Source organism: Passer domesticus, chromosome 2 (assembly GCF_036417665.1).
Source record: "Passer domesticus isolate bPasDom1 chromosome 2, bPasDom1.hap1, whole genome shotgun sequence".
In the NCBI taxonomy this organism is placed as follows: Eukaryota; Metazoa; Chordata; class Aves; order Passeriformes; family Passeridae; genus Passer; species Passer domesticus.
The window spans coordinates 25,454,588-25,481,535 of NC_087475.1; the positions used below are offsets into that span (position 1 = coordinate 25,454,588).

A 26,948-nucleotide genomic window follows, 5' to 3' on the forward strand; every position below is an offset into this window, starting at 1 on the left:
CTTCCTATCAAGTTTCAGGGATTTCTCTCTCACAATCTTCCTTGTCTCCCTCTTTCTTGCTCTTTAAGGAAAAAAAGAAGACCATATTTGCCATTTCTATTAACACTCCTGAGCCGAGGATCTTGTTCATCTCACTGCATCATGCTGAGTTTTTTTCTAAGCACTGACACATCCTGGGAAGCAGAGTAAATTGCTCCCCTGTGAAGCCCAGTGTTGCTATAGCTAGAAGCAGAAGGACTGCTTCTCTTACCTGGACATGTTTTCTTTTTCAGCCATGCCTCTCTGACCTCTGCACATTGCATTGTGAGGGATAAATACCTTCAGACAGAACTTGAACCTGCATTTTCATTGTGTACTCTCTTCAGGCACCCTTACATTTTCCAGCCACTTTTTCACTGACCATGGGAAGGCAGGTAGATAGACACCTGAACAAACCACAGTGGCACAGTGCTAAGACGTGGGGCTGGGAGCCAAGAGACAATGGTGGCAAGACTGAGTCTCTTCTGGGATGAGGAGTGCAGGATTTGGTGGAGCTGAGTAAGGACTTGGATATTCTTCTATTTTTTCTAAGCAATGGAGCAAAAGCAAAGAGAAAACTCTTGCTATAGGTAAAGGAGAAGGGAGAAATGTTTTGTTAGTTTTTGGGTTTTTTTGACTGAGCCTGCTGGAACAAAGAGCTGCTCAAGGGAAGATTTGCTTCTCAGTGCAAACCAGAAGCAACAGCAGATAAGGTGAATGTAGGAACAGCAATGAAAATACAGTTTGAGACAGGAGTAACTTTTCAGAGGCTCTGTGTCAAGGTCTTGGAGTGCCCCCAGCTTGCTACCTATGAGCCCTGCTGTTTTCTTCCATATTCACAGCCTCATCATGACACTCAATCTAGCTCCAACAGCATCTTTTTTCCTGGCTTGGAAGCTGTTCAAACTCAGTGAGGAACATTTCTTCCCACTCTTCCAGTGTGAAGCACTGAAATGCTTAACAATCCCAGTTCTTGGTGGACCCCTGCACAGCACCTCATCTGGCTTAGCTCTCTGCATAACAGAGCCTGCATTGAACATAGCTTTCTTACCCTTTCTGAGAGGTCCTTCACTACTCGTTTTTTCATGCTGTCTGGGGCATCTGGTTCAAGCTGCAGCTATATTAAAAAAAAGGCACTGTCTGTTTCTGTCTTTGAAAATCCTAGTTTCCCATGGATCCAAGCCTTGGGCTTAATGTGAGAATGTCTAAATACTTCATGACTACAGGAAAAGGAAAACTAGAAACAGATGGATAGATAAACACTTTTTTTTTTTCCTCAACAGGGTCATCCAGGCCAGCCAGGACCAAGGGGGAAACCAGGCCATGATGGCTGTAATGGGACAGCAGGTGACCCTGGTGACCCGGGAACTCCTGGATTCTCTGGTTTCCCTGGTAGCATTGTAAGTAGCTGGCAGTAAGTGAGTATCTGAAGCTAAGAACATTGCTGGAGTGAATTTCTTTCACACGTGGGTTGGGTTAATTGGATCTCTTAATGAAGGGAATGTGGGGCTTTTTGGCCCAGCAGAGCATTGGTGCACACTCAACATGGACACACTGCACTGTGTTCAGTCAATGCATTGAGCCAGGGCCACAGGATCTGCTCAGAGCTATACCCATCACACAGGTCTTGCAGAGAGATTGCTGTAGGAAAACCTGTACACTTTAATCAACAGCAATAAAATAATATTAAACTCAAAATTGCTGATGAAAGTATTCTTTTTTTCCGTACCCCATGGCCATAGTATTGGCTTTTCATGGTGAGATAGACAGAATCATGCTGATGTGAGCAGTGGGGCTCCTGGATTTACATGGGCACATGTCAGTCCTGGGAAGTACAGCATCAGTTCTAGCTGGGAGACGCTATCCCATAATACCACTCACTGGTAATGGGGGGTTTCTCCCCAAAATTTAGAAATTAATGATTTTATATACTTTGAGGTTTTACACGTTTTTTTTCTAAACCACGAATTTCCAAAGCTGGGCATAGTCTCTGCCTCTAAACTGCAGTATGTTAATGTACACTTAAAAAAACACCAAGAAATATTTTTCATCTCACTCTTAGCTGTTTACATGTTAACATGGATGGTGTGAGAGCTCACGTTTTGGTTTTTTTGGTCACCTCCAGGGAGTCCAAGGGCCCAAGGGCCAGAAGGGGGAGCCGTACATCGTAGCACCAGAGATCATCAGGCAACACAGGGTACGTCTGGGACTCCCAGCAGTTATTCTTGCCCACTACAGTTTTTCAGACACACGATGGAGAGTAAATTTTTCTTATGCTCTGATGGGCACATCCCAAGAGGCCCACTTTGATTTAGTGTAGGCTTTGAAAGGCAGCTTCTGCTTTCTCTGGTTTCAGCACAGAAGGGATCTGCTGACATTGTTTGTGTGTATTTTGTGCCAGCAGTAAGTGCCAAAATAGGTATTTCTCTTGACATATTTGTAAGTTGCCTGTATTTTTAATGGAAACTTCTTTTCCTTTTAGAAAATCTTCAGATCTGCACTGTTAGTAATCAGGAGTGATTAAGTAATGCTTAAGAAATGCTCAGCTATATTGTGGCCAAGGATGGATACTGACACCTGTATTCATTTCAGAAAGTACTCGGTTCCACAAATTATTCTGTTAACTAAACCAAAATTAGCTAGGTTGTTAAGATGCTACTCAAAATGATTGAAGGTGTTTGGACTGAATAACACATTATTTATGTGTGTTGAAAGGTCTTTGGGCTAGAACATTTTTGGATCTAATTTCCAAAAACATTTCAGCATGTACTGAAGTTAAAATATGTGGTCACTGAAAACGGTATGTTCCAAATGCTTTTAGTGACTCAGAAGAGAATCAAAATGATTCAGTAATTCCCATGCAACTCACAAAAATGAGCTTGGACATTTCAGCTAAGGTTGTATCCCTAATTAAGCCACTGGTTAGATAGGATTTTTCAACAAAAAAATTCAGTGTGGTCTGTTGTATAGTTCAGCCTTGTAATTTGGATCCCTAACTTCATTAGCCAACTTTGCACCCTGCTACTTTATTACATGCAATTACCTATAGAGTATGAAATCTGTGTGGCTCACATTCAGTTATCTTAACATCTCTATGGAATGCATCTGTATGGAAGGGTTTGAGTAGCGTTGCATGCTGTAATTAGTTGTTTGAATGAGAAAAAAATTTATAAGTGATAAAAATATTTTATTCAACTTTGTATATAGAAATTATTGGATTTTTTACTTCTTTGTTTTTGGTTTGGTTCTTTTTAGGGAGATCCTGGAGATGCAGGGTTCATGGGTTTTCCAGTAAGTAGCATTACAGTGGATGTGATAAAGTGTCAACAGTAACTAATATCAGAACAACATTTATTGATAATTGGTGGATTTTTTATTCAAAGGGACCTCCAGGTACACTGGGTATTCAAGGACCCATTGGTCCAAGAGGACAGCGAGGAAGACCAGTAAGTATATTAAAATTTTGTTCTCTAGAAAATTAACCAAACAGAAGGATTATCTCAGCAAGTTCCATTATGTTGGATTGTAACCTAGGTTAGAAATAGCAAGAAGGTGTCAATGGACATTAGACCTTTTAAAAAGCATGGTGAGACACTGAGAGATGAATATTGCATGAAGAGGTAGAGAAAGGGTTTTGTCCTGTGCTGTCAGAAGCTTTTGATTCATATAGTATTTTTTTAACCTCCTTAGAACATCTCCCTACACTGAGTTATCAGAATGACTTAAATATGTTACCTTTTCTGCTCACAAAGGATATGTATATTAGCTCTCTATACTTCCCAGAGGAGATTGAATGGTATTTAGAATGCAATTTTAAACTATTTTTCTGTGGGGTTTTTTTCCAAAATCGTCATTTACAGCACTGATGTTGACAACTGTTGCAGTATAGTTCTTTCAGAAGACTATGTTCTCTCTAGATACATTTTCTACATTTCTTATTTCCATGGTTAATAGCTTCATTGGTGAGAAGCAGGTATTCAAATTCAATAGATCTAATTTTCTTGAAGCTTCTTTTATTTTCCTGTGACACAACTTTGTAGCATTTGCTTTTTTTGTTGTTTTGTCAAAATTTACTTTGGACCCACTTTACACCCCTGATCTGAGGGGAAAAAATTAATTCGGGCGTCTCACTCACAGCCTCCATAGCTGTTTTCAGGAACAGCTCCCTCCCCACCAGCCCCAAAAAACCCAAACTAAACCAAACCAAACAAAACAAAAAAATGCACAGTATGCTAAGCCTTGCAAAGTTAATTTTCTGCACTGGCGTGTTTTATCACGGGGAGTAAACGGGATCATTTCTTTCTCACTGGTCATCCTGAAGGAAAATCAGTCCTTTACTTACTCTTTTTTTAGAACAAACCCACAGAAGTTCATGAGCTTCACAGAGGAGCCCAGCCTGCAGTGACTCATATTCCCAGTGCTCTTTCTGGGATGTTAGGAGTGCTGTGAACCGTACATTTTCAGAGCCCCTGTCTTGGGGATGCCCCACAACCACATCCCTCTGGTTACCATATTGGCAACATCTCTTTTGAGCAAAATACATCCAGCCTTTATTTACTGCCTCTAACTCTATGATTCACCTGTGAGAGAGACCCAGGAGCACCTCACAGGTCTGAGTTTGCATCACTGCTCTTCTCTAAGAGCTGGGTAGTGCAGGAAGGCAGGCCTGGCTCCCCCAGGTCCCTGCAGGCTCTCCAGCCTAGGGAGTGCTCCCTGTGCAGTGCTTCTGCCCATTATGTTAGGCAGTAAAAATTACTCAAGTCAAATTACTAACAAATTACTCAAGTCACCAGAAGTGATTCAAAAGGAGGTGTTTTTTCAGAACAAGTCTAGTGTTTGTCCACACAAAAGTACATAGCAAGGCAGAGGTGTCTAAAAAGTTCAGGTCTCACCTGAATGTTACTATCTTTTCCTTGCAGGTTACACTGGATTTTGCATTATGCAGCTTTCATCCCCATTATGCAGCTCAACATCCCCTTTCAGGGCTCAGTAGGTGGACAGTTCCATCTGCAGCCTTCTCTCCTTTTTGTGTCACTCATTCACCATGAGCTGAGCAGCTCATGCTTCTTATTCACCCCACCTTTCCCTCCTTTGACAGTTTCTAATGTGTAAAGCCCTTTGGAGCCTGTTTACTACCATAGCTGACTGAAGCAAGGGAGGTTGTTCTTCAGTTAATGGCTTTCCTACCTCTTGTAAGGCTCTGTCAGATGTATTTCATGTTTTAGTTTCATTTTCCACCATCTTCCTTTTATTTCATTCTGTACAATCCCAAATAGGTAACCTGAGATGCCTATGGTAGTTCAACCCCTTACAGACCAATACAGTACCAAAACTGCAGCCCAGTGAAGCACTTAAAGATGTGCTTAGCTTTAGGTATGAGCTTAAAATGTTGCTTTGCCAGGATCCAAAAGCACAAGTTCTTATTACTTGGAAAAATGGGTTTTCATTAGATCTAGGCTGGGTAACTGTCAGTCTGCTCAGAAAGATTACCATGTGACTTAGGAAGGTATTTTTCAGAACAGTAAATACAGCGAATATAGTAACAATGGCACTTGGGATGCTGAGGATTACACTCCCTCCTAAATATATACTTAGGTTTCAGACAGAGGGTAACTACCCTCCTGCATGCATTGATTAGAAAGCAACAAGTAACTGGCTCTCCCCTATTGTGCTTCCCCAGGGACCACCAGGACCCCCAGGGCCCCCAGGACCACAAGTAAGTCTTTGTGTCAGAGTTGTTCATGTTGATTTTGTGTTGCTGAGGTTTATCCAAGACCTACTTGAAGACAGTAAAAGAAAGAACCATAGGCTGCACGACAGACTGTGTGGCACAAGACTTTCTGTGTTGGCTGCGTACCATGGGAAGTTAATCTTACACTGGGATCACCTACCTTGAAAAGATTAGAGCCAGATTTAATTTGCTACCATAGTCGCAGTAGCTTCCCATGAACAGAGAATCCTTGCAGTCTTCACAATATTAAATTTTATCTCCATGGAAAAAATATATATGACTTCATTGTTACAGTCTATTTAAGTGTTTTTATTTAGCATTCGAGGCTATTAAAACTCTTGCAGAAGAAATGCTTGATGTTTTCATGACATTACTCAGTGGATGACTCAAAGAAGAACTGGTAGCATATTTTAAACAGTTGTCTTTCTAAAAGTTTATGTCTGTAAAATTACTTCTAAATCTAAAAATACTTCAAGGTAAACCTAGGCTATTGTTTGATTGCAGTTCTTAGCGGTGCCATATAGATTTGTAAGCCTGAAAAGGCCTTTAAGCATGTTTAAATTTGAATTTTATATTAGATTGGAGTTGTACACTTGGTAAACATTGACCTATTGTTCTTGCAGGGCAACAGGGGCCTTGGCTTCTATGGAGAAAAAGGTGAACAGGTAAAGGAAAACTAATGAATTAATACCGCTACTAAAGGGCAGGTGGATGTTTTCTGCTATTTATAAATTAACATGCTTAAATACTCTCTTCATTTGCAATTGCATTATATAATTATAAGAGAGAAATTAATTATGGGTCTGTCTGTAAGGGATATTATAGCTGAACTAACCCCTATATGTCTAGGCCTCTCTTTCCTCTCATTTACACTGACACAGAGGTAACACTTCTGAAATTTATAAACACAGGTCACTTTCTGTAATGCTGTAATCTTTGCTGTTCTTCTGAAAACACACAGGGCAAAAGCAAGTATTACTATATGTTAACCCAGAACAAAATTAATTTATCTTGCTACAAATTTATTTGGAATGGTTGTATATGGTTTAGAACCATACTCCCAGCAGGGGCAAACCTGTGCTGCTCCTTTGCAGTGTGCTAGAGCCTCTCCTGATCAGCTTGACCAGGTATTAGAGCTGTTGGTAAATGTTCCTTTATGTTTTCCCTGCAGGGCCCCCCAGGTCCTCCTGGTCCACCTGGGCTTCCTACAAGAGAACTGACGGGTGTCCCCCCTGACAAGCACAAGGTAAGTAAGAGGGTATTTTTCTGAGATAAAAAAGAAACTAAGAGCTCTGTGCTACCAAAACGTGCTTTAACATATAGAACTTAAAAGACTTTAATATATCAAAACAGAAATTTGTTACTTTCACAAACTTGGATCATAATGTATTTATTGAAACTGTGGTGGCTAAAGTGATTCAGAAAGTATTTCTCAAGTTTAGAGGTGTCTTTGGCAAACTTGTTCCTTTTGTTCAGGCGTGCAGCTACTGGCCGTCACTCACATCTCATTTTACAAGCAGAAATGCCTGCTGAGAAACCGTTACTGTGTTTGTTTTGATAACTTATCTATGTGATGCAGATATTTATATACTTAGAGTTAAGGGTTATTCTTACATATTGGAGAAATCCCCACATGCAAGACGCAGTTTATTCTCATCTGTTGCTTCTTGCTGGGAGCAGAGGCAGTCATACCCTGTATGTGTATATTCTGTATCAGACACCAACCTCCAGACCAGTTGTTTTTTGTCCCATATTTGAAGTTAGAAACTTTATGTGGCTCATACAATTTCTGCCGTAAGATGAATAAATTGCTATCATACTGGAAGATCTAAAAACACCTTTAACACTCTACAGTCTGCCCTAAATAACATACATGCTGAGATTTTCATGACTAAGCGGACACCTACATTGAGCTACTTACCTGGAGAGCTGTTCTATTCAGTGGAGATGTCATCAATAGAGAGAATGGAATTTAGGCTTTGATTTGTCTTACCCTAACTGGAGCTCCTGATCAAATAATTCGTAGATAATCAGTAGGTAAAAATGGGAGAGTGTGCATTTATTCATAGGTATTCCTTTGGCACTCACCACCCTGACATCTCATGAACAAGCCTGGAAAGAGCTAGGCATTCACATTCCTAGAGACCTTTTCAGAAAAATTACCAAGTATTTCTTTAAAAAGCAACTTCAAAAACTTACCATGAAAGCATTGATTTCATACAAGAAGTGTATGAATAAAGAACAGCACAGGGATAGTGTTTTTTCTCTTGATCAGTCATTTTGTGTTGTATAAAAGTTATTGAAATGTAAGTGGGAATGCCAAACCTATCTGAATACTTTTTCCTTGTTGTTAGGGTGAAAGGGGAGACCCTGGACCAAGAGGAGAAGCTGGAATTCCAGTAAGTCATGTGGAGAAGAACAAAGTCAATTAATAATATTGGAGTTAATACTTGTGTGCTCTTCACTGATGTGATGCAGTATGGATATGAAGCAATATAGAAGTGTTATAAGCAGAGACACCAGTTCTAATGCTTCAGAAGAACTGAACAACTTGATGTGTAATAACTTCACAGCACAATCAGTTGTTCTCTTACTGGTTTACTGAAATAAGACTTTCCCTCACATATTTTTAATTTTAATTCTAATTATTAATAAATATCTTTACTTATTCTTCTGAGCTATGTTTTAAATTTTCACTGTATTTCATTCAGTAAGAACATATGGAGTATTTTTAATAATTTTCAGCCTACTGTCCAACACATACAAACTTTTTGTCTCATGGTTTTTAAAATCTGTTGAGTAAGTGGGCAGTAATCCCATATGTTGCTGTATTGTGTAAAGCTGCCAACCCAGCTTGACTGAACATGGTTTAGTTATAGCTCACAGACAATCTCTAGACTGACTAAATAGCTTTGCCATTGAGTGGTTCCTTTTGACTTCCCAGAGGGGTTTCAAGCAGAGTCTTTACTAAGCAGGGATGCCTCGCTGAGCATTTTGCAGAGCTTTATTTTCTCAGATGGTCTGGTCAGCAACTCCAGAAGGTTATGGGAGAAGGTCACATTGTGAGCCCTGATGCCCTCCATGTGTGGTTGCTAGCCAGTTCTTCAGCTGCTGATCATATTCTACACGTGCAGGATTTTTTTTACTCATGAGGAAAACTAATTACATGCTGATGTAGCAAAAGGGGATATGTGCTTCTCCCCTTCTTTTGTTTTGTATAGTAGGATGAATAGCAGCATGCCTGTGTTTGCCAAATAGCTCTCTGAAGCTACAGTTTGGGCATAAGATGAGTTGCTTAATTGGTTGTATAGCTGAATAATTACTTTGGCTCTTCTTCAGAGCTGCAGACACAGAAAAAATAAAGGAGATGATAGGAGGGAGACACTGTCCTCTCTCTAATGGCCTGCTCCTGCTACTGTAATGAAGCAAGCATGTTACACTTAATTATAAGGACAACAGTTCTTTCACATACAGCTATTATTAGATTATCCTTCTGTTACAATGATGCTTTCTTCCTGTTTAGCTTCCATAAAGCAGTGTTGCAATTTTTTTTGCACATAATGAAGAAATATGTTGAACTGACATGCAATCTTTCCTAGGGTGTTCTTCTCTTTCCTCTCGAAAAAGGTGAAGAAGGGTTAGTGGGCTACCCAGGAGAAAGGGTGAGTCATTCATTAAAGGTAGAATTCACTCAGCTGAGCGGGTGCATTTGAGCTGAGAGTTTGCCTTCTGGAGCAAAACAAAGATGGAAAAAATCACAGAAGTTATAGTTCTTCAGATCAATAGGTTGGCAGCTCGGGACTGCCTGAAGCAGGAAAGCAAAAAGGCCGTTTTGAAGTGGTGGTGGGAGGAGGCCCCCGCAGGGCTCAAGGTGTGCCAAAGGATGGCAAGGTGTGCCTGTGCCATCCCTGAGAAGCCTTGTGCATCTCTCACCTGAAGCTGTGCTCACTAAGCAGAGCTGCTGTCCTGGTCCTCAGCACAGGCTGTGCTTCACTGTTCCCATCTGAGCTGTCTGCAGACCAAGGTTAACAAACACGAGTCTGCCTCCACTTACTTGTGGACTCAACCAAAAGTCAATCTAATGCTTCCTTGCAGCATCTATGACTGCTTGGAGCAGTGTTTCTGAAGTGCTTAAATGGAGTGAGAATGGTACTGAGAATACATTTTTTTAAAAAAATCTCAGTCATCTTTATAATCTTTATGGTCAATTTACAATGTATTGATTAAGAGAGAAAAAAGTAAAATACCAGATTAGATTTCAGACTTGTACTGTTTGCACCATATAAAAATCTAATTGAAAACATATCTGAAGTGTGACTGTTAGTTTTTCAAGCTGTTAGATTTATTTTATCTAAGAAATAATAATGGTTCTTTGCCTTGAGGATGTCAGAATGTCATTTTATTTTGTTAATTTTTTTGTACCCTCATAGGGACTGCCTGGCATCCCTGGTTTTCCAGGACTCAGTGGAGAAATAGTAAGTATTTTGTACAAGACTGGTGTTTCCAACAAATATGAAGACAATCTGTCTGGAAAGTAAACTGTAGAGGACAAATTCTGCCTGCAATTACACTAGCTGTAGTCTAACAAATGTCTTCTGGGTTCATCCATCATTCTAATTTTGGGTCAGTTATTTTTCTCATCAGTAAGGCAAAAAATTACCCTATGATTAAAGTCCAGTTTTTCTTAAACCATGAGCATCTTTTGAGACCATTACAGGGAAGTATCACTTTCATTGTTCTAATTACTGTGATTGTGATTTCTGTCATTTTCTTGCTGCAAGCAGGAGCTTTCTGAATAGCTTTCTGCAGATGTGTTTGAAATGTATGGTTATCTTGGATATCACAAAGGGAGAAAAGATGGAAACTGATAAATATACCAGTTAAATCTCTGTCCCCATGGAAACACACCCAAATATTTAAAATAGCATTCTGTCAGACAGAGACTTTCTGTTTGGTCTCAGAAAAAGGCTTCTTCAGTCAGCATTAGAAATCACTTCCATGAGGTAAATAGCTGTGGGATGCACGATTTTTCCATGCTTTGCCATCTTTAGTTGTTTAAAGATTTGTCCTGCCACCAAGGCATAACAATAATAACATGAAACACATGGGACATGAAAGTACACAAAATCTGAAAAATAACATTTGCACAGCTATTCAGTCCTGGTGGTGTGGAAGGGAATTGCTATTAGTAATACATACATGGAGAGGCTGATGCAAAACCCATTAAAGCCCAGTGGTTGACCTAAACATGGGTTCATGCTCCAGTCAGAAGTGAGCAGTGGCTGCTCCTTTTTGGGGATGAATCTTGGAAATAATTTTAGTAGAAGGTACATTGGTTTGGATGGACTATCATTGTATAATGTGTGTGTGAGAGGGGACACCCTACTCTATGTGCTATTCACAACCTCCTTTTTGTTGATTTTTGAGTGATTTTATTCTTGAGAAAGAAAGAACGATGATTAGGTCCTGCTAGCACACAGATAAAATTGCAGTTAAGCTGGAAGCTGCTGGCTTTGCTTCTAGACCGCCAGCTCCACCTAGTGTAAAGAGATTTTACACCAGATAATCAAGAGGCTCTTTTTCCAAAGCTGTGGTGTACACTTGCCATTATGGAAAAGCCTCTGAAACATGATCGGGTTTGCAGCATCTGGTTGAGAACTGTGGTACTTTCAGTGCTTCAAAACTACTTCAAGCGTTACTTACAGAGCTGGTTATTAACACTGAAGTTCTGGGTAAGAGTTGCACCCACTGTAAAACTGAGAGATACTGAGATTTTAAAAAACTGACTAATAATCTAAGTGTGAATTATACAAAACTACTGTGTTAATTAACATCAGTTGTTGATCTGGCCACTGTTTTCTACTAAAAGCACACATTTTTAACACCAATCTCTTTCCAGAGTACATATAAATATTTTCTGTAGAAAACAAAAGCTGTCGAAGTAAAGCACACAGAAGAGGCGATCTCATCTGGGTCAGCATCTCTGAAATCTATTTGCTTGTGACTTCTTCTCATTCAGCCCTTCTTCAGCCAAACAGTTTCCAGCCCCGTGGAAAAGAGCAAAAAGGACCTGTGTACTTTAGTGCTATTTCACTGCTCACTGTTCCCATTCCAGTGAAAATATGTCTACTTATAATGATTCTGACTAATTTAGTTTTCTTGCAGCAGGCTGCTGTGGTCTGGCTGCCTAGCCCATGTATCTCAGGGTCAGCTGGCATGGTCAGCTGCATTTTCTCTTCCTGTACCCTGCAGCATCCGTGGAATGGTGTCAGTTCAGGTGCTCCTTCCATCTGCACCACTGCCAGGGGTGACAGAGCACGTCCCCCTGCTCAGCAGGTCCCCCTGGCCTTTGGCAAGAATTAGGCTTGGTCCAAGAGGTGGGACAGCAAACCACAAGGAACTTTATTTGTGTTACAGAAATTGCTACAGACCAAATAATTTTAGTCTCTCTCTGATAATGGAAAAGTCAATCATTTTTATGTGTATTACAGGGTATTCCAGGATTTGATGGTCCACCTGGTGGCCATGGTCCCAGAGGAAGCAAGGTACTGCTTTACTTTCATTTCCTAGAAGCAAGAAGCCAGATTGTCATTTTGCCTTCTTTCCTTTTCTGTCATCATGTAGTAGCAATTGTGTCTGTTGTCATTGTAGAACCGGTTATGTGGTTTGTTAATTTGATATCGTTAAGATTTCTTAAATGGTGTGTCTGTGCCTTTGGGAGTTTGGGGATTTGTGTTTCATGGGGATACCTTTTCATTTTAAAATAAATTTTCTATGACAACGTGCTTGGGTGTGATACTTCAGCTTCTCTTGACAGGGGGAGCCTGGTGAGATGGGTCCTCCAGGACCAGATTCCTATTTTCCTTCCCGCATCCCAAGGAAAGGTACATCTTCTTTGCTCAGATTGTTTATCTTTGCTGTTTTACTACCTTCTGCATAGATCAAAAGCATGACATTCTAGGAATTCAAGTCCTAAAAAAATGTGTTTGCTAAAGTGTTCAAGAAGCTGTAATTGCCTTCCAAGAGAGTGCCCTAATCACCTTCTTGCAGGCAGGTGGTTTCTTTGTCTCTCCTGCTGAGCTGGACTGCTCTACAAAAGGCTTCCATGCATGCCTGTATCCACAGAGAAGAAGCAAGCAAAAAAGCGTGTGACTTTGTTGGCCAGTGAAAGGAAGAATGGGAGTCTGTCTTCTGTGGCCTGTTTGAGACTTTGGATAAAGCACAGTAGTGGCAGCACAGCAGAGAGCATTCTTATTATCTAATAGAAAGACAGACAGACAGACAGACAGACAGAAAGAAAGAAAGAAAGAAAGAAAGAAAGAAAGAAAGAAAGAGAAACTCACACATTAAAAATGCCTTAAGGAATATAAGAGTATTTTTTCCTTTTCAAAATTGACAAGTTTCCGTTGTGATCTTTTCACTAAGCTTGTAGCATCCAGTGTCAGCTGTTCTGCAGAGCTGTGGTGGCTCTGCATGGCTAGACTAGAAACACATAAAAGGTGATAGCAGTTTGCCAAGGCCAAAACTATTCAAGGGAAGTTGCCAGCAAACAACAAGAGTGATCACATGCCACTGCCTTGGCCTTTGTCCTCATGCCACAGAGTTTACTAGTCTTGTTGAAAGCCAGAGAGACTAGCAGTGAATGGTTCCCTTCCTCCCAGAGAAAGGGGACAAGAGACCCAAAACATTGGTGAAATCACCCCGAATACCCTGCCAGCCTTTTAGAAGCAGGAGGGACTGTGTAGAGAGAGAAAGAAGAGAAGCAGGCAGAGGGCTGAAGACACCACATGTTCTCTGCTATCACTGATCTTTGACAAGAGCATGATACTTTCTGCAGGCAGTACCTGAGCTGGGCCCAGATGCTTTTGGTAGTGGGAAGCAAAGGAAAGCTCAAATATCACACATCTGTTACAGAAACTTCCTGTAGGAAAAAGAGGGGCTCTCCTCAGAAAGCTGCTCTTCTGTGCTTCCCAGCAGCAATGTAGCTTTAGCTGCATATTAGTAAAAGGTGAAAGATCCTGTCCTGCTTTCTGGGCTTGTTGGCTCCACACTATTCCTGTCAGTCTAAAGCTATGTTTTAGAAACTGTTGTAAACTCTACTATTCCAAAGCACTTGAAGATTCTAATATTTGCTTTTTTACCAAGAGCAGCATCACACTAACATGTTTTGTGGAATCGGGGGTGTCTTTCAGGTGCAAGAGGTGATCCAGGCTTCCCAGGTGCTTCTGGACTCCCAGGAGACCGAGGAGACGAGGGAGATCGTGGATTGCCTGGTCTTCCTGGATTTTCTGATGGTAATACCCCAGCTTTACATAAAGTTCTAACAGCGTTATAGGGAGTTTGACTGATACAGAGTCACAGTAGAGAAAATCTTAATGGTGATTATGTGATACACATGAGTAGTAGAGTAGTAGATAATAACTGGGGGGGGACAAAGAATGAGAAGAGCATTTTCCTTTGGACCAGTGGGACTCTTGCAAAACTGCTGAAGTAGAGATGATGACAGAGCCTCATTTCTGTAACTGCTATTGATTTGCTCAAGTGAAAAGTGCAGTTACCATTTTTGCTCCATGCTAAGTATGTCCATTTTTCCTTGCTTGTTACATGCAATTGTATGAACTTTCTCTTCTGTTACATCACAGCTCTTTGAGCAGCACTGTTAAGAAATTGCTTTGAACTTCTTCCCTGATTCTGTTTCAGCGGATGGGGATAAGCCAGGCTTACCTGGAGAAATGGGACCAAAAGGTGAAAAGGGTGAAATAGGATCTCCTGCTTTTTTTGCGGGACCGCCTGGGCTTCCGGGGAAGGACGGCTTACCTGGAATTCGTGGTCCACCTGGTCCCGTTGGAGCCCCTGGTAAGTGCGAAAACAGAGATGATGAGAACTCTCAGGAACATCTTTGTTTATTTTAAAGACAGCTGGTGGCAGGGCAAAGTGAGACATTGACAGAATGAAATGAAATGAAATGAAATGAAATGAAATGAAATGAAATGAAATGAAATGAAATGAAATGAAATGAAAATTAAATGAGAGGTGGGGAGGACACACAGAGAAGTCGTGTACACTCATCAGTGAAGAAAAGGTTTGTGTGATTTTCAGACAGTCCTGGCAACATTTGAAAGGATGGAGAAAAGGATGTGCAGGAGCTGATCCAGAGCAGGCTATTTGTGTTAATGAACAGTAGGTTGGGCTGAGAGGAGGAATTCAGTGTTGCAGAGAGCAAAGAATGGTGAGAATTGTCTACACAACAGATGGAAGTTAGTGAGAATGGAGTGTGAGAAGCTGACAGAAAATGGAGAGAGGAAGGGAGAAGGGAATACATCACAGCAGGCTGGGTTAGACAGGAATTGACATTAGGGGAAACAGGGGAAAATGTGTTGCAGCTCTAAGAAATAGGAATGAAAGAGAAAAAGAGTAAATCTACAGTAGATTAATTTATATTTTTATTAAATTAAACTTCTAGGTCCTCTCTTTGGATTAAAAGGACGAGAGGGAGCACCAGGTAGATTTGGTACACAAGGTTTCCCTGGGCCAAGAGGACAAAAAGGACCTAAAGGTAGGCTATAACAGATAACTCAATAGATGCTGTTATGCATTATGTAAAGCCCCAGTGTGTTCAGTCTGGATTTACTGAACTATGACATGCATGAGGACTGATGAATTTGATTTGGGGCTAACATGACAAAGAAACGTTGTGTTGGATTCTTGTTGGGGGGAAAAAAAAAAAAGGAGTCATTTTCTCAAGTATTTGAGAAACTACTCAAATATTCTCAAGTCTATATATAAGATGGATACAGCTCCACATCTATTTGTTGTTGATAGAGCTTTCTTTCTTTCTTCTCATTCCAATTTTTTCCTTAGGTGAAGAAGGGGATTGCACTAGATGCCTTTTGGGTGAGGAACTCAGAAGAGGCTCTACTGGCCCCCGTGGCCCTCCTGGCTTTCCAGGAACCCCTGGCCAGCCTGGAAGGAAAGGAGAACCTGGTGATCAAGGACCACATGGTCTTCCTGGCTACCCTGGAGCAAAAGTGAGATAGTTGGGTTTCTTACTGCTTAGTTTTATATGTGCTAGTATTATATTCCAGTTTTATATGAAAAAATTCCAAACCCTCAAGCTATTCTCCATGGAAAAATGATGAAAAGTATTTTCTCTTCCTTCCGCCACTTCCTTCCTTCCGCTACTTTCTTCCACCATTTCCTTCCACCACTTCCTTCCGCCACTTCGTTCCTTCCTTCCCACAAATTACAGAAGGCACATGTTAACCTGACAAAATGTAAGGTTCTTGTTTACTGTATATACTTTCTAAAAAACACTGTTCAATAACACTGAGGAAAGAGCTCATAACAGCTTGTGTGTTGATGATACACAGAGGTGCTGTACTGTGTGGTGTGCTGACTGCATCATGGCTCCTCACGGGCAGAACTGGCTTCAGTCCATCACATCTCACTAGATTTTAGAATAAATCCTTTGTAATGCTGACCCAAAAGCTGATTTTGTCTATCAAAAAATTGTAGAATGCTTTTTGGTTGGAAGGGACTTAAGATCACCCAGTTACAAACCCCTGCCATGGGATGGAACATCCTCCACTAGACCAGGTTGCTCCCCATCCAAGTGTTCTTGGAATAGAACATTTCCAGGGCTGGGGTATCCACAACTCTTCTGGGTCTGTGTACCTGCTTCAGTGCCCCACCACCCTTACATTAAAGAATTTCTTCCTAATATCTAGTCTAAACCTGCTGTCTTTCAGTTTAAAACCATTCCTCTTTTCCTATCACTACCATTGTAAAGTCCAAAGATGTCAGAGCAAATATATTTTCAGTAAGTACTTTAGGCTCTTCTGAACATCAAAAAAAACCAAGCTCACTCACAATTATCTAAAGTTTGGCATTTTTTAGAATTAAAATATAATACATTAAACTTTGGCTTTATTATGGCTGTATTTGAAAAAGCAGAAAAGTTAGATTTTTTTCAAAAATTCAAAATACTTTAATAAAAATCTATAGTTTCTAAAAGTCACAAAAAATTGACAGAAATATTTCCAAAAATATGATATTGATACTTTGATTAAAACTTTAATTTCTACGAGGCTATTTTGCTTTTGACATTCTTCATCCCAGAATTTAAGTTACTGTAGAACAGAGAGAAGTATAAACATGTACAGACATAGCACAGCAAATTCAAAAAGTAAAACAATGTAGCTAATATATTCTTGGTCCATATTCTGGGGCAAAAATCACTCCATAATTCTTTAAGTATGTTCAACAAGCTATATTTGTGGATGATAAATACAATTAAGCTTGATGAACTCTATGCCAGTTTAATGAAAATGAAGTTTTATCCCAAGCAAAGGGATTTTTTTTTCTGTGGAGGAAGAGAAATTAGAATCAGCTGTAAAATATTTAAATATTTTGAAAATACCTCTGACCTAAATTGTATTATACATAACAACAAAATCTTGAGAGAAAAAATAATAGCAATGTGAAGATCATGCTATTAGTGCAGTGTTAATGCAGTAATTCAGCATTATTTTAAATTCTTGAGATTTCTTTTGGCCTGAAAAAAATCAATGTCCAAAACCAATGACTTTACCATGGAGTACAGATTGTCTTCAGCCACATTAAAATGCATTTTTCAAATATGTTCCAGGTAAAGCAGAATGCTTATAATCAAAACTAATCTCACTCTTTTGACTAACAGAAGTGGAAACCTTCATTGGTGTGATGACCTGCAGCTGAGATGCAGTTTTTTTACATGCTTTTTCACCCAGAATGTAAATAAAATACAGTGGAGCCAAAGACACACTTTAAATAATATCTGGCACAGCAGTATTTTAAACAAAAAAAAAAAATTATCAGGTACATCCCTTTCATTCAGTGTCTGCCCTGGAATTCCATAAGAGTTGGCTGAGGAAAGCCTGACATGCACAGCTTATATTTTAGTAAGCATGAGTGTAATTATTCAGAACTAAAGCTAATTGGTATAAAACAATCACTAGTAAATGGCTCCATAACCTCTGGGCCTTGGCAGCTACCATGGATATGGATTTGGCTCTGTGATTGCCAGGCTCTTGGCCAACAGCTAGAAATTTCACTTTTAGATGGGCTGTTCAGGAGGAGGTTTCAGTGTTGTACTAAGGAAGCAAGAATGCCAGGGACTGGTCTTTAGCTCACCACAGTTTGTCTTTGCAAGAGAGAAGGTTTCACTCCTTGGAGATTTCCAGTGCATGGCTAGGCAAGGCCCTGGGCGGCCTGCTCTATCTCCAAGTGCTGGGCTGGGCCAGAGACCTCCAGCCCTCCCTTCTAACCAAAGCCTTCCCACAGGTCTGTGATCTGATTAAGAGATTTCATCACTTAATCCCTCTGTGCCCAAGTTCTTGTCTGGTAAATGAAGGTGGTGCTGCTTTTCAGCCCCAGAACAGTGCTGTGAATCACAATCCACTGCCAGCTGCCCTGGGAGTGGTGCATGGCAGGAATTGCACATCAGTAGAACACTAATGTTTTTTCCAAGGTAGCAAAGAGTTGCTTGGGGCATTTTCTTTAGTAGCTAACTCACAATGTTAATTCACAATGTATTCTCCAGTGCAGTTCTGCAGCAGCAGTCCTGCAGAACTCCAGAGCAGTCCTGCAGTCAGCTGCAAGACACTAGCTCATGGAAAGCCACAGGTGTCCCAATCCATCCTCATGCAGATCTCCTCTACCATGCCATAGAGACCTTGGTCCTAGTTATAACATATTAATAAAGGTTCTGCACAAGAATGGGATTATTAGAGGAAATTATTCACAGAAAGTAACAGGAAAGCAGTAAAATTTAAGGAGGCTTTTTTTTTTTTTAAGCAGGACAGTAGAAATGCAAATCTTGATATTTATTTCTTAAGCAGTTCTGATCTGTTTTGGTTTTTTTTTTAATGTATGTAACAACAGGGATTTTTAGGTCCAGCTGGATTTCCTGGACGGAAAGGAGAAAAAGGAGACTCTTTACACATAACTACAAAAGGTAGAGTGAAAATTCATATCACCTATATTTTTTCTATTATTTGTAGTATTAATGAAAAATTGGTCTCACAATGGAATGTCTTCTTTAGGTACCAAAGGAATACGAGGAGATCCTGGGCTGCCTGGAATCAGAGGTGAAGATGGTTTCCCAGGCAGAGATGGATTAGATGGTTTACCAGGACAGCCTGGCCTTCCAGTAAGCAACAAATACAGCCAATACACCAGACCCAGTTACTAATGCACTTCATTCTGAGGAGTTATAATCACCAGCCTGTCCTTCTTTCACAGATAATGATGCAAAACTAGAGTGGGTTTGCTGGTTATTGATAAATTAAGCATCAGGTTTGCTCTCAAGGTTTTTAGAAAAATCACTTTTATTTCCATTTTACTTAAACAAGTGGTAGTGTATGATTTATTTGTGACTCCTTCTAGTATAGTCTGAGATTCTTTGTGACTGAATTTCAATAGCTTTGGTACAACTGTGTTGAAGAAAAGCAAAATTTACTACAATTTTATGTTCTTAAAATGTACATTGTGTCATCATATTGCTTGATAGCAACTCACCTAACTAACTGTAGCTATCTAGAAATTAGACATGTAGTCTTCGTTAATTTTCTAACTTCCTTCTATAGCCAAAATTAAATACCTTTCAAGAAGAATTCCTGTGGCCCATCATAAATGATGTTTCGAACCACTGGGACAGTCATATATCATATTTGAAGATGGGCAAGATCTATACTAGGCATTCTAGACTACAGTACTTTTCCTAACAGTGAAGATGGTACTGCTTCTGAAGATAGAAAAGCATTCTCTAATGATGTTTGTAAAATGTTGATTCAGTAGTGTAGAAATATCACTGGGAGTGCAGACAGAGAAAAAATCTTTTGGGTGCATTTTTATGTCAGCTTCTCTCAGAAGTAAATGCCACAATGGAACATCTCTAGCGATGAATTTTGTCTCCCCAAATCAACTTAGAGCTTTTCAGGAAGGACCAGGAGCCCCTCCATAACATTGATTCATATTGCCCAAGTGCTTTTCAAGGGCAAACATTTTTAGGGGAATGTTCCCTCAAGGAACACTTCTCTTATGCCCTTACTGCCATGTGCTCTACATTAAAGTCAGGTTATTTCAAAAATACTTTATTTTCAATGTTGATTTGAAGAGCTGGGATGCAACACTTGAGAAATTACTGCCTATAAGATGTTGTTCATGAGAGCAACTGTTTGAGTTGTTTCTCAGCAAAGCCAGGAGTGACCACCTCCCTTCACTTCCCACAGGGTGATACTATCAGAGGTTTCCCTGGTGATCCTGGTTATCCAGGTGAATTAGGCCCAAAGGGCTTTCCAGGAGAAGCAGGCCTGCCAGGTGAAGGATTTCCTGGTCCAAAAGGCTTCCGGGGTCCTCCAGGTGACCAAGGACAAGCTGGAAGCCCAGGATCTCCAGGTCTGCCTGGGCTGCCAGGAGAGCCTGGCCAACTAGGTAAGAGGCACCACTCTGTCCTACATGAGAGCCATGGGAGATCAGCACTGAGCTCTGTGCAGCATTTGCCCTGCACACTGTTGAAAAGGGATAGTTTGGTGGGAGTTATGTGGGGTAAAAGGAAATGCTGGTATTGTCCAGAAACCTTAAAAAAGGAGATACTTCAGAATTCCCAGTAGTTTCATGTCAGGTTTTGAAATAACATGAATTAATGTGTTAGTGCCAGCAAGTAACATTTTTCAGGTTTCAAGCAGTTGGAGCCAATGGAGCAATGTCCTGCAATTGGAAATCCCACTGGTGGTTTTCTCTCATTTTTCCCATCCAACATAATCTTTTAATTGACCAGAGAAAATCATGTTTCCACCCTTCAGAGCTCCTCATAGTGTTTCTGCAGCTTTTCAAGTCCCTTCCAAGTGTAGCAATTCCAGGGCTACTTTCAGAAGACCTCAAGCTCAGAGCTTTATTCCTCCACTTTGAGAAGTCTGGCAGAATATTCAAGCTAAAGCAAGCACATGTCAACCTTACACAGTGCATGGGACAGCCTCCTAACATGGGCAGGATGGGTTTTAGGCCTGGATCTAATCAATGTGTGGATAATGTTCAGTATGTTACAGCAAATAATTTGTGTGGTATGTGTGCACAGTAGACAAGAGAATACAGTATTTGCTGGTTTTATGGGCATTTTTGTTAGAATTGAGAACATTTTTATCTTTTTGCAATTTTTCTCTTTTAGATAATAACTGTGTTTTCTAATTCTTTGCTCACAGACTGTGGGCAGGTCATTGAAGACTTTCCTAGAGGGGATGCAACCGAACCAATATGGTCAGGTACTGTACATACAGATGGCTTGAATATCTTTTTAGTATTATGCTGCTTTTATGGGTTGATACTTTCTTCTGATGACTGCTTTGGATGCTCTTGGTTGTAAAATATTTTAACTTTAGGTCACAAATAACTATGCATATGCTCTATGTAGCTCTAAACTAAATTAATCAAATTTAACATTTTCTAAAATTATTGCACTTTTGGCTCTACAGTTCAGAGATTCTTTATTTCATCACTCCTGAGTATTTACTGTACAATTACTGTGCAATCTGTGAAAACAGTACCAGAAATTAGGTGCCTGAGAAAAATTCAGCAACTTTTTTAGAAGAACTTTGAGTGAAGATTTTCAGTGCAATGTGACATATAAGAAAAAAACCCTTTGATTTTTACAAAAATTAACTTGATTGTGTCATGGGTATAAACCACACATAGGGAAACAAAGCATTTCTGTTATTCTGAAAAATACAATAGGCTGGACTACCCTTCCATGCTGGTCCAACTGGACCTGCCACAATAACCCCTGTAAAACAGGGAGAAGAGCAGCTCTTGGGGTGGAGATCAGCTTGAGTGCCCCCCTGAAAATGCCACATATAGCCATTTTTTTTTTCAATTAAGAATAAAATTTATTTTCAAATTAGGACTTTTCTTGTTAATTTTCTTCACCTGTTTTAATGAAATTGTGTTAACTGCAGGCCCAGAGACATGGAGAGACAGTATAGGAGCACATATAGTGTGACTAACTCAAGTTTTTGTTTGCAGGTGCAGGCTGTGTAAGGCCACCAAAGGGATCCCAAGGAAAACCAGGAGTGCCAGGAGCCACAGGTAATGTTTTGCCTTTACCCATTTTGGGTTTCCCACATACGCTGCATTTGAAGGGTATCTTGCCATATCAGTTATAAATGAGCCTTAGCAGACAGCAAGTTTTAGAAATTACATTGGAACACAGCATTAACCTGACCCTGCAGAGAGATCTAAGCAGTGTGCAGCCCAGATCACTTCACCACTCCTGAACTAAGCCTGCCTTTGCTAATGAGTGTCAGCCAGGAAGCAGAAGGCAGAAAGGACAGCCCCTTTGCCCTCCTCCACATGCAAGTAAGAGTATACAGAATCTACAGATTTGGTGCTAGAGAGTGTACTGAGCTCTCAGAGCTGATTGCACACTTCACAAGGCAAATCCTGTCCTCTGAGAGCAGGGTGATAAAGGATTTTGATGGAGGACTGTGAAAGATCCTTCTCACTGTTGCTCTTCAAGTTACATACAGAGTGCCTTCAGCAAGTGTGAGCCCAAAATCGGTGGTGCTGCTCGGTGTCTGGGCCAGGCTGTCTGACACAACACGGCCATTCTGTCTGTAGCCACGCACACCTGCCTTGCAGTGCTGGTCCCTCCTAGCCCACAGGGGCCATCTGGTCATCCTGGGCCTCCCCACCACTGAGGCTTCCCCAGCTCTGAGCTGTGTTTGTTCTCCTTCCTGCAAAGGGCCCTGAAGGGGATTATAAATGCCCCCTTCTCCTTTAAACAAAAAAGGGGGACCTGTGGATGTGACAGTTTAGTCAGAGAGAGAGAAGCCAGGTAAACTTTCCCAGGAATTGTTCTGGGGAGTTTTGAGAAGGCTGAGAGAAAGAATTAAAACAATCTTGCAACTGATGTTTTGAACAGTTGTTTTCTCATAAGATGTTTACCAAAGAGTGTCTTCTTAATTAGCCGATGGTGTGACGGGGTGTTGATTAAATGACCAATCAGGTCCACCCATATCGGAACAGCGTATAAAAGAAGGGATTTGTAATAAACTCTGAATAGCCTTCTGAGACCTAGAGTCTATATGTCACCTCACCCCTGTTCCTGACTCAACAGTGACACATCTCCTTCCAAGAGGAAGAGAAGGTGAGGACAGAGCCTGAGGGACTGTGTGAGATGGAATTGAGACTCATGGGCAGGGTGTGTTGTGTGGTCATTAATGACTGACCTTGAAGAGAGAATGTCTGACCAGCACTGATAGTTCCTATAAACTTATGTACTCCCAGCCTAAGCAATAAAACTGTTTTTCAATAAATCCTTCTCATCACCAGCTGTAAAGACACTGACAAAAAATGTAGCTGGGTCCTTCAGATTTTGGGAGATTCTTGATGCATGTGTTTCTGTGCCCCTGTGCTTTAGCCAAGTTTAGAGATCTGGCATATAAATTTTAAGGGCAAGCTCTTTTTTTTCAGCACAAGGTTTCATACATGGATTGATTAATTGATTTATCACAGATTAATGCATCTTAAAAGGAAAAATTTTATCTCTGTTGAAAGATTATCTGTGTTTCCTTAGTCTTAATGCCCAAGTTTGTTACTAGGATCATGGCTTCTTGTTTTCTTTGCAATATTTGTAGTTTTTTCTGGATATGATTTGTTTATTCTTTCATTCATATGAGCTTGAAGGTTTTTCTTTCAGTGAGTACAGTCAGATTTCACTCCCAGCTGTAAGACTGCTGTAACACAAGTGATGCTGTTCCATGTGTTTTACATTTTGTATTCTTGGTTAGCTCTTTAACAGATCTTTCTCTGCCTTTGTTAGCTTACATGCTTCAGTAATTTTAAGACTTGTTTTTTTAAGACTTGTTTTTCATCCTCACTCTCCAAAACCTGGGAAGGGCCCCTTGCAGAGCCCAGTGCAGAACTTTGTTCATAGCTGCCTTTCAATCAGTTCCAGAGGCAGTTCTGGAATCAGAAGCCTGGGAGGAAAAGAACACATTTTCACTGCTTCCTTTTGCCATAGTTGTTTCAATTAAGTTGTCTGGAGCATCATTCCAGCCCACATTCGTCAGACCAACACGAGCACCAACACCTCCTTTACTCCATTTCCATTGTCTGCTTAGAGTGATGTGGTTTGTCCACAAGATTTCCCACCTTCTGTCCAGCCAGCATGGAGCTCCTCTGCAGACAATCAAGTCTCTTGGAGTCCTAGGTGCTACTGGCATATGGTGTATCAAGCAAGGAGTTGTCTTTATAGGCTGCCACCCTCATGTCCTTGTGTTCCTTTGAAATTCCTGGCAACACACACAAACATTCTTGGCTATTCAGGAGTCCCAAGGTCTACACAACTGCTGTTGAATAAAAATTTTTGGCTGTTTTCTGTCTCAAACAACTAAAATATTTTCAAACCAAACATTACGTTGCCAAAATAAAAACTTTTTTTGCTCTGTTGTTTGGTACAACATGTTATCACCAGCTAACATCACATATTGACTTACTGAAATATGTGGTAAGCAGTGGATGTATTCTCCCTCTGCACCTTCTTTCTTTTACATGGCTTTTTAATTAGTGCTATACTGAACAGAATTAATGAAAGCCAGTTATTGCAGATGGGAAACAAGACCTAGATGCCATTTGGGTAAGAGGCACATGGGAGTTTTTCACTGAGACCTGAAAGCCTAAGATTTTCTTTTTGATTTCTTTCTGAGAAGTTACTTTTTATATAAGGGAGAGAAAAAATAGTCCTGTACAGCACTGAAGAGTCCTGTACAGCACAGTGAAATACTGTGCACACTGCATTGGCTGCATGTGCACCTTATATCTCATTTTTTTAAATGTTTCCTGCTCCCCTTCACAAATGATAGTTAAAACTACAAATAATCATGGTTAAATAATATAAATTTCAGAAAACTAAAGTGGAAGAAAGTATCAAAATCCAAGTGAGATTTCCCTTGGTTTGTCATAGTTAAGGATGGAGAGAAACTTGCTTTCAGTAATGAATAAATGAGTTGTAATTCATGGTGATGCTAAGCAACAACATTTTAAATGTTGAAGTATGTTGTTGACCTTCAAGCCTGAGCTGGGAACTTATGAAGTTCAAAGTGCTGGGGAGCATAGTGGAACAAAGCATTCCCCAGGAATTATTTTCAAAGAACTTTACCAAAAATCTTGGTCTTGTAATACAGTGCATTAACGAGACTCATGTAATAAAACTATTGCATGGAAAAAAATATATAATTTTTGAAACATAACAAAGGAATCCTACAAAATGCTAGCAGGTTTTGAGATGTTAAAAAACAGTAATATTTGCCCTTACTGAAATGTCAAATACTGTATCACAAGGAAAAGAGGTATCATTTTAGCTGTCAGGAGAAAAATCAGTATGAACAAGAGGTCAGTGCCTGAAGAACTGGCACATACTTTTTTTTTTTTTTTTCAGGGCACATCCTTTCTTTTACTAGGAAATCTCTAGACTGGTAATGTTACAAATATAGTAAGTAGGCTAGTTAATTTGTATTCATTTTGAGGGATTATTAGATCTAACCTTTAGCCTTACATTTCTGCTTCTTGGTTATCTAAGCCAGTCTGCTCTTGTTCTGTGACCAGTTGAGCAGGGAAGGGAAAATTTTTCTCCTCCTACAGCATCTCATCTGTGCCCATTTCTGTGAACATTCTTTTTTGACATTGCCTTTTGACCTTAATCTAAAAGCGTTAATTTACAAAATACTGAAAAGCTCCAAAAGTGAAACTAATTATCTTTACCCTATCATTAGTCTTTAAGTCAGGTTAATCCATGTTTGTAAAAGCACTTAAGCTAGATTTTTGGTCCATGTTTTGGGATCTTGAATACTTCTAAAGAGCTACTGTATAGCCCCATTAATTATTTTTTAAAGGTTTCATCTTTGCATCCAGAAACACATCATGACGATACTTACTGCTACCTTTCTTTACATTATATGAACATTTCTGTTTTGTTTGTTCCAATCACACTTTTGTACTTTCTTCTATATAATATAGGTGCAAAAGGTGCAAGAGGATTCCCAGGTGATCCAGGTCCAATGGGTTTCCCAGGGCTAAATGGTTCACGAGGTGATCCAGGTCGGGAAGGATTCCCAGGTCCTCCAGGTATCTTGGAATAATTGGTCATTCTTTATATACATTTGACCTTTTTACTGAAGTCACATAAACATATATACTTGATTCTAGGTACATTTTCACTTATCTTCCCTTCTACATTGAATCAATAAGCCATTAGACAAAAATATTACTTTTGAAATCCAGAAGTATTTCTTGCAACTTCCTTAATGATGAAAAATTTCATAGATGCCAACCTTTTACAATCTGCTTTATTGTTCAAAATTATAAATGTGATGGTAAAAATTAATTGAATTCTTATAAAGAAATTCAATAAGAAGATATTTGAGATTCCAAGTACATTTCACTCATAATGATGATGAAGAAAGGAAGAAAATAATAGTATTAGTACTTCCATTTAATTATTTTCTGCATTAGTATAAATGAGCCTGTGTGAGTGCCACTGCACATGTGATTCATTCAGTGGCATGCACATGTAAGCTGCAGTGGACATGTATGTTCACAAATCATCAATCAGTCCAGGAATTACTTCCAGAAACTACCACTTCCCTGTGGCTGACCAAATTTATTTGGTCAGAGAAATGGGTAATGAGTTGTTTGGGTTTTTTTTCTGTACCCCATTACAGAAACCATTGATGCAACTTAATTTATGAGCTCTCTGGAAATTTTTTTGAGAGATCTGATTTATCAAAGTCCTAAGTCCTCGCAGATTCTGAAGTGCTGCAAAGTTTCCCAAATCCAGTGCCAGGTGGTGCTTTGCCCTCAAGTAGCACATGGCCTGACAGCATTCTCTGGACTCATCTACAACCTCTACAGTAGCAACAGAGAAAGCAAAAGAAGAGCTGGTGCATGTCCTGGTGCATCCTGATGCATCAAGGGATGCATCACACAACATGGCTCTGTGCAGCATGGGGCAGGACCACGAACCTCTGTCTCCCCTGATAAGCTCCACTGAGTGCTAAATTAGGGCTCCCATATGGCTCAGGCCACAGGGAGCAATCCCCTGCAGTTTTCCATGCTATCTTTCACCAGTGCTTGGGCTTAACTTTCAGTCCAGCTCCAGTTTTCCAGT

General features: G+C 40.1%; 1 protein-coding gene across 4 annotated transcripts in view; it reads left to right on the forward strand.

The window, feature by feature from the left end:
- The window catches only part of COL4A2 (collagen type IV alpha 2 chain), a 137,757-nt gene that overhangs the window by 88,120 nt on the left and 22,689 nt on the right, over positions 1–26,948 (forward strand). For all 4 annotated transcript variants that reach the window (XM_064407786.1, XM_064407789.1, XM_064407788.1 and 1 more), the window contains 22 exons: positions 1,302–1,418; positions 2,144–2,215; positions 3,274–3,309; positions 3,402–3,464; positions 5,699–5,734; positions 6,373–6,414; positions 6,921–6,995; positions 8,104–8,148; positions 9,349–9,411; positions 10,180–10,224; positions 12,241–12,294; positions 12,567–12,633; positions 13,942–14,043; positions 14,450–14,605; positions 15,213–15,305; positions 15,611–15,777; positions 18,671–18,743; positions 18,832–18,938; positions 20,020–20,221; positions 20,989–21,048; positions 21,806–21,868; positions 25,799–25,906. In XM_064407786.1, coding sequence (XP_064263856.1) covers positions 1,302–1,418; positions 2,144–2,215; positions 3,274–3,309; positions 3,402–3,464; positions 5,699–5,734; positions 6,373–6,414; positions 6,921–6,995; positions 8,104–8,148; positions 9,349–9,411; positions 10,180–10,224; positions 12,241–12,294; positions 12,567–12,633; positions 13,942–14,043; positions 14,450–14,605; positions 15,213–15,305; positions 15,611–15,777; positions 18,671–18,743; positions 18,832–18,938; positions 20,020–20,221; positions 20,989–21,048; positions 21,806–21,868; positions 25,799–25,906 — 1,846 coding nt within the window. The remainder of the gene's footprint in view (positions 1–1,301; positions 1,419–2,143; positions 2,216–3,273; positions 3,310–3,401; positions 3,465–5,698; positions 5,735–6,372; positions 6,415–6,920; positions 6,996–8,103; positions 8,149–9,348; positions 9,412–10,179; positions 10,225–12,240; positions 12,295–12,566; positions 12,634–13,941; positions 14,044–14,449; positions 14,606–15,212; positions 15,306–15,610; positions 15,778–18,670; positions 18,744–18,831; positions 18,939–20,019; positions 20,222–20,988; positions 21,049–21,805; positions 21,869–25,798; positions 25,907–26,948) is intronic.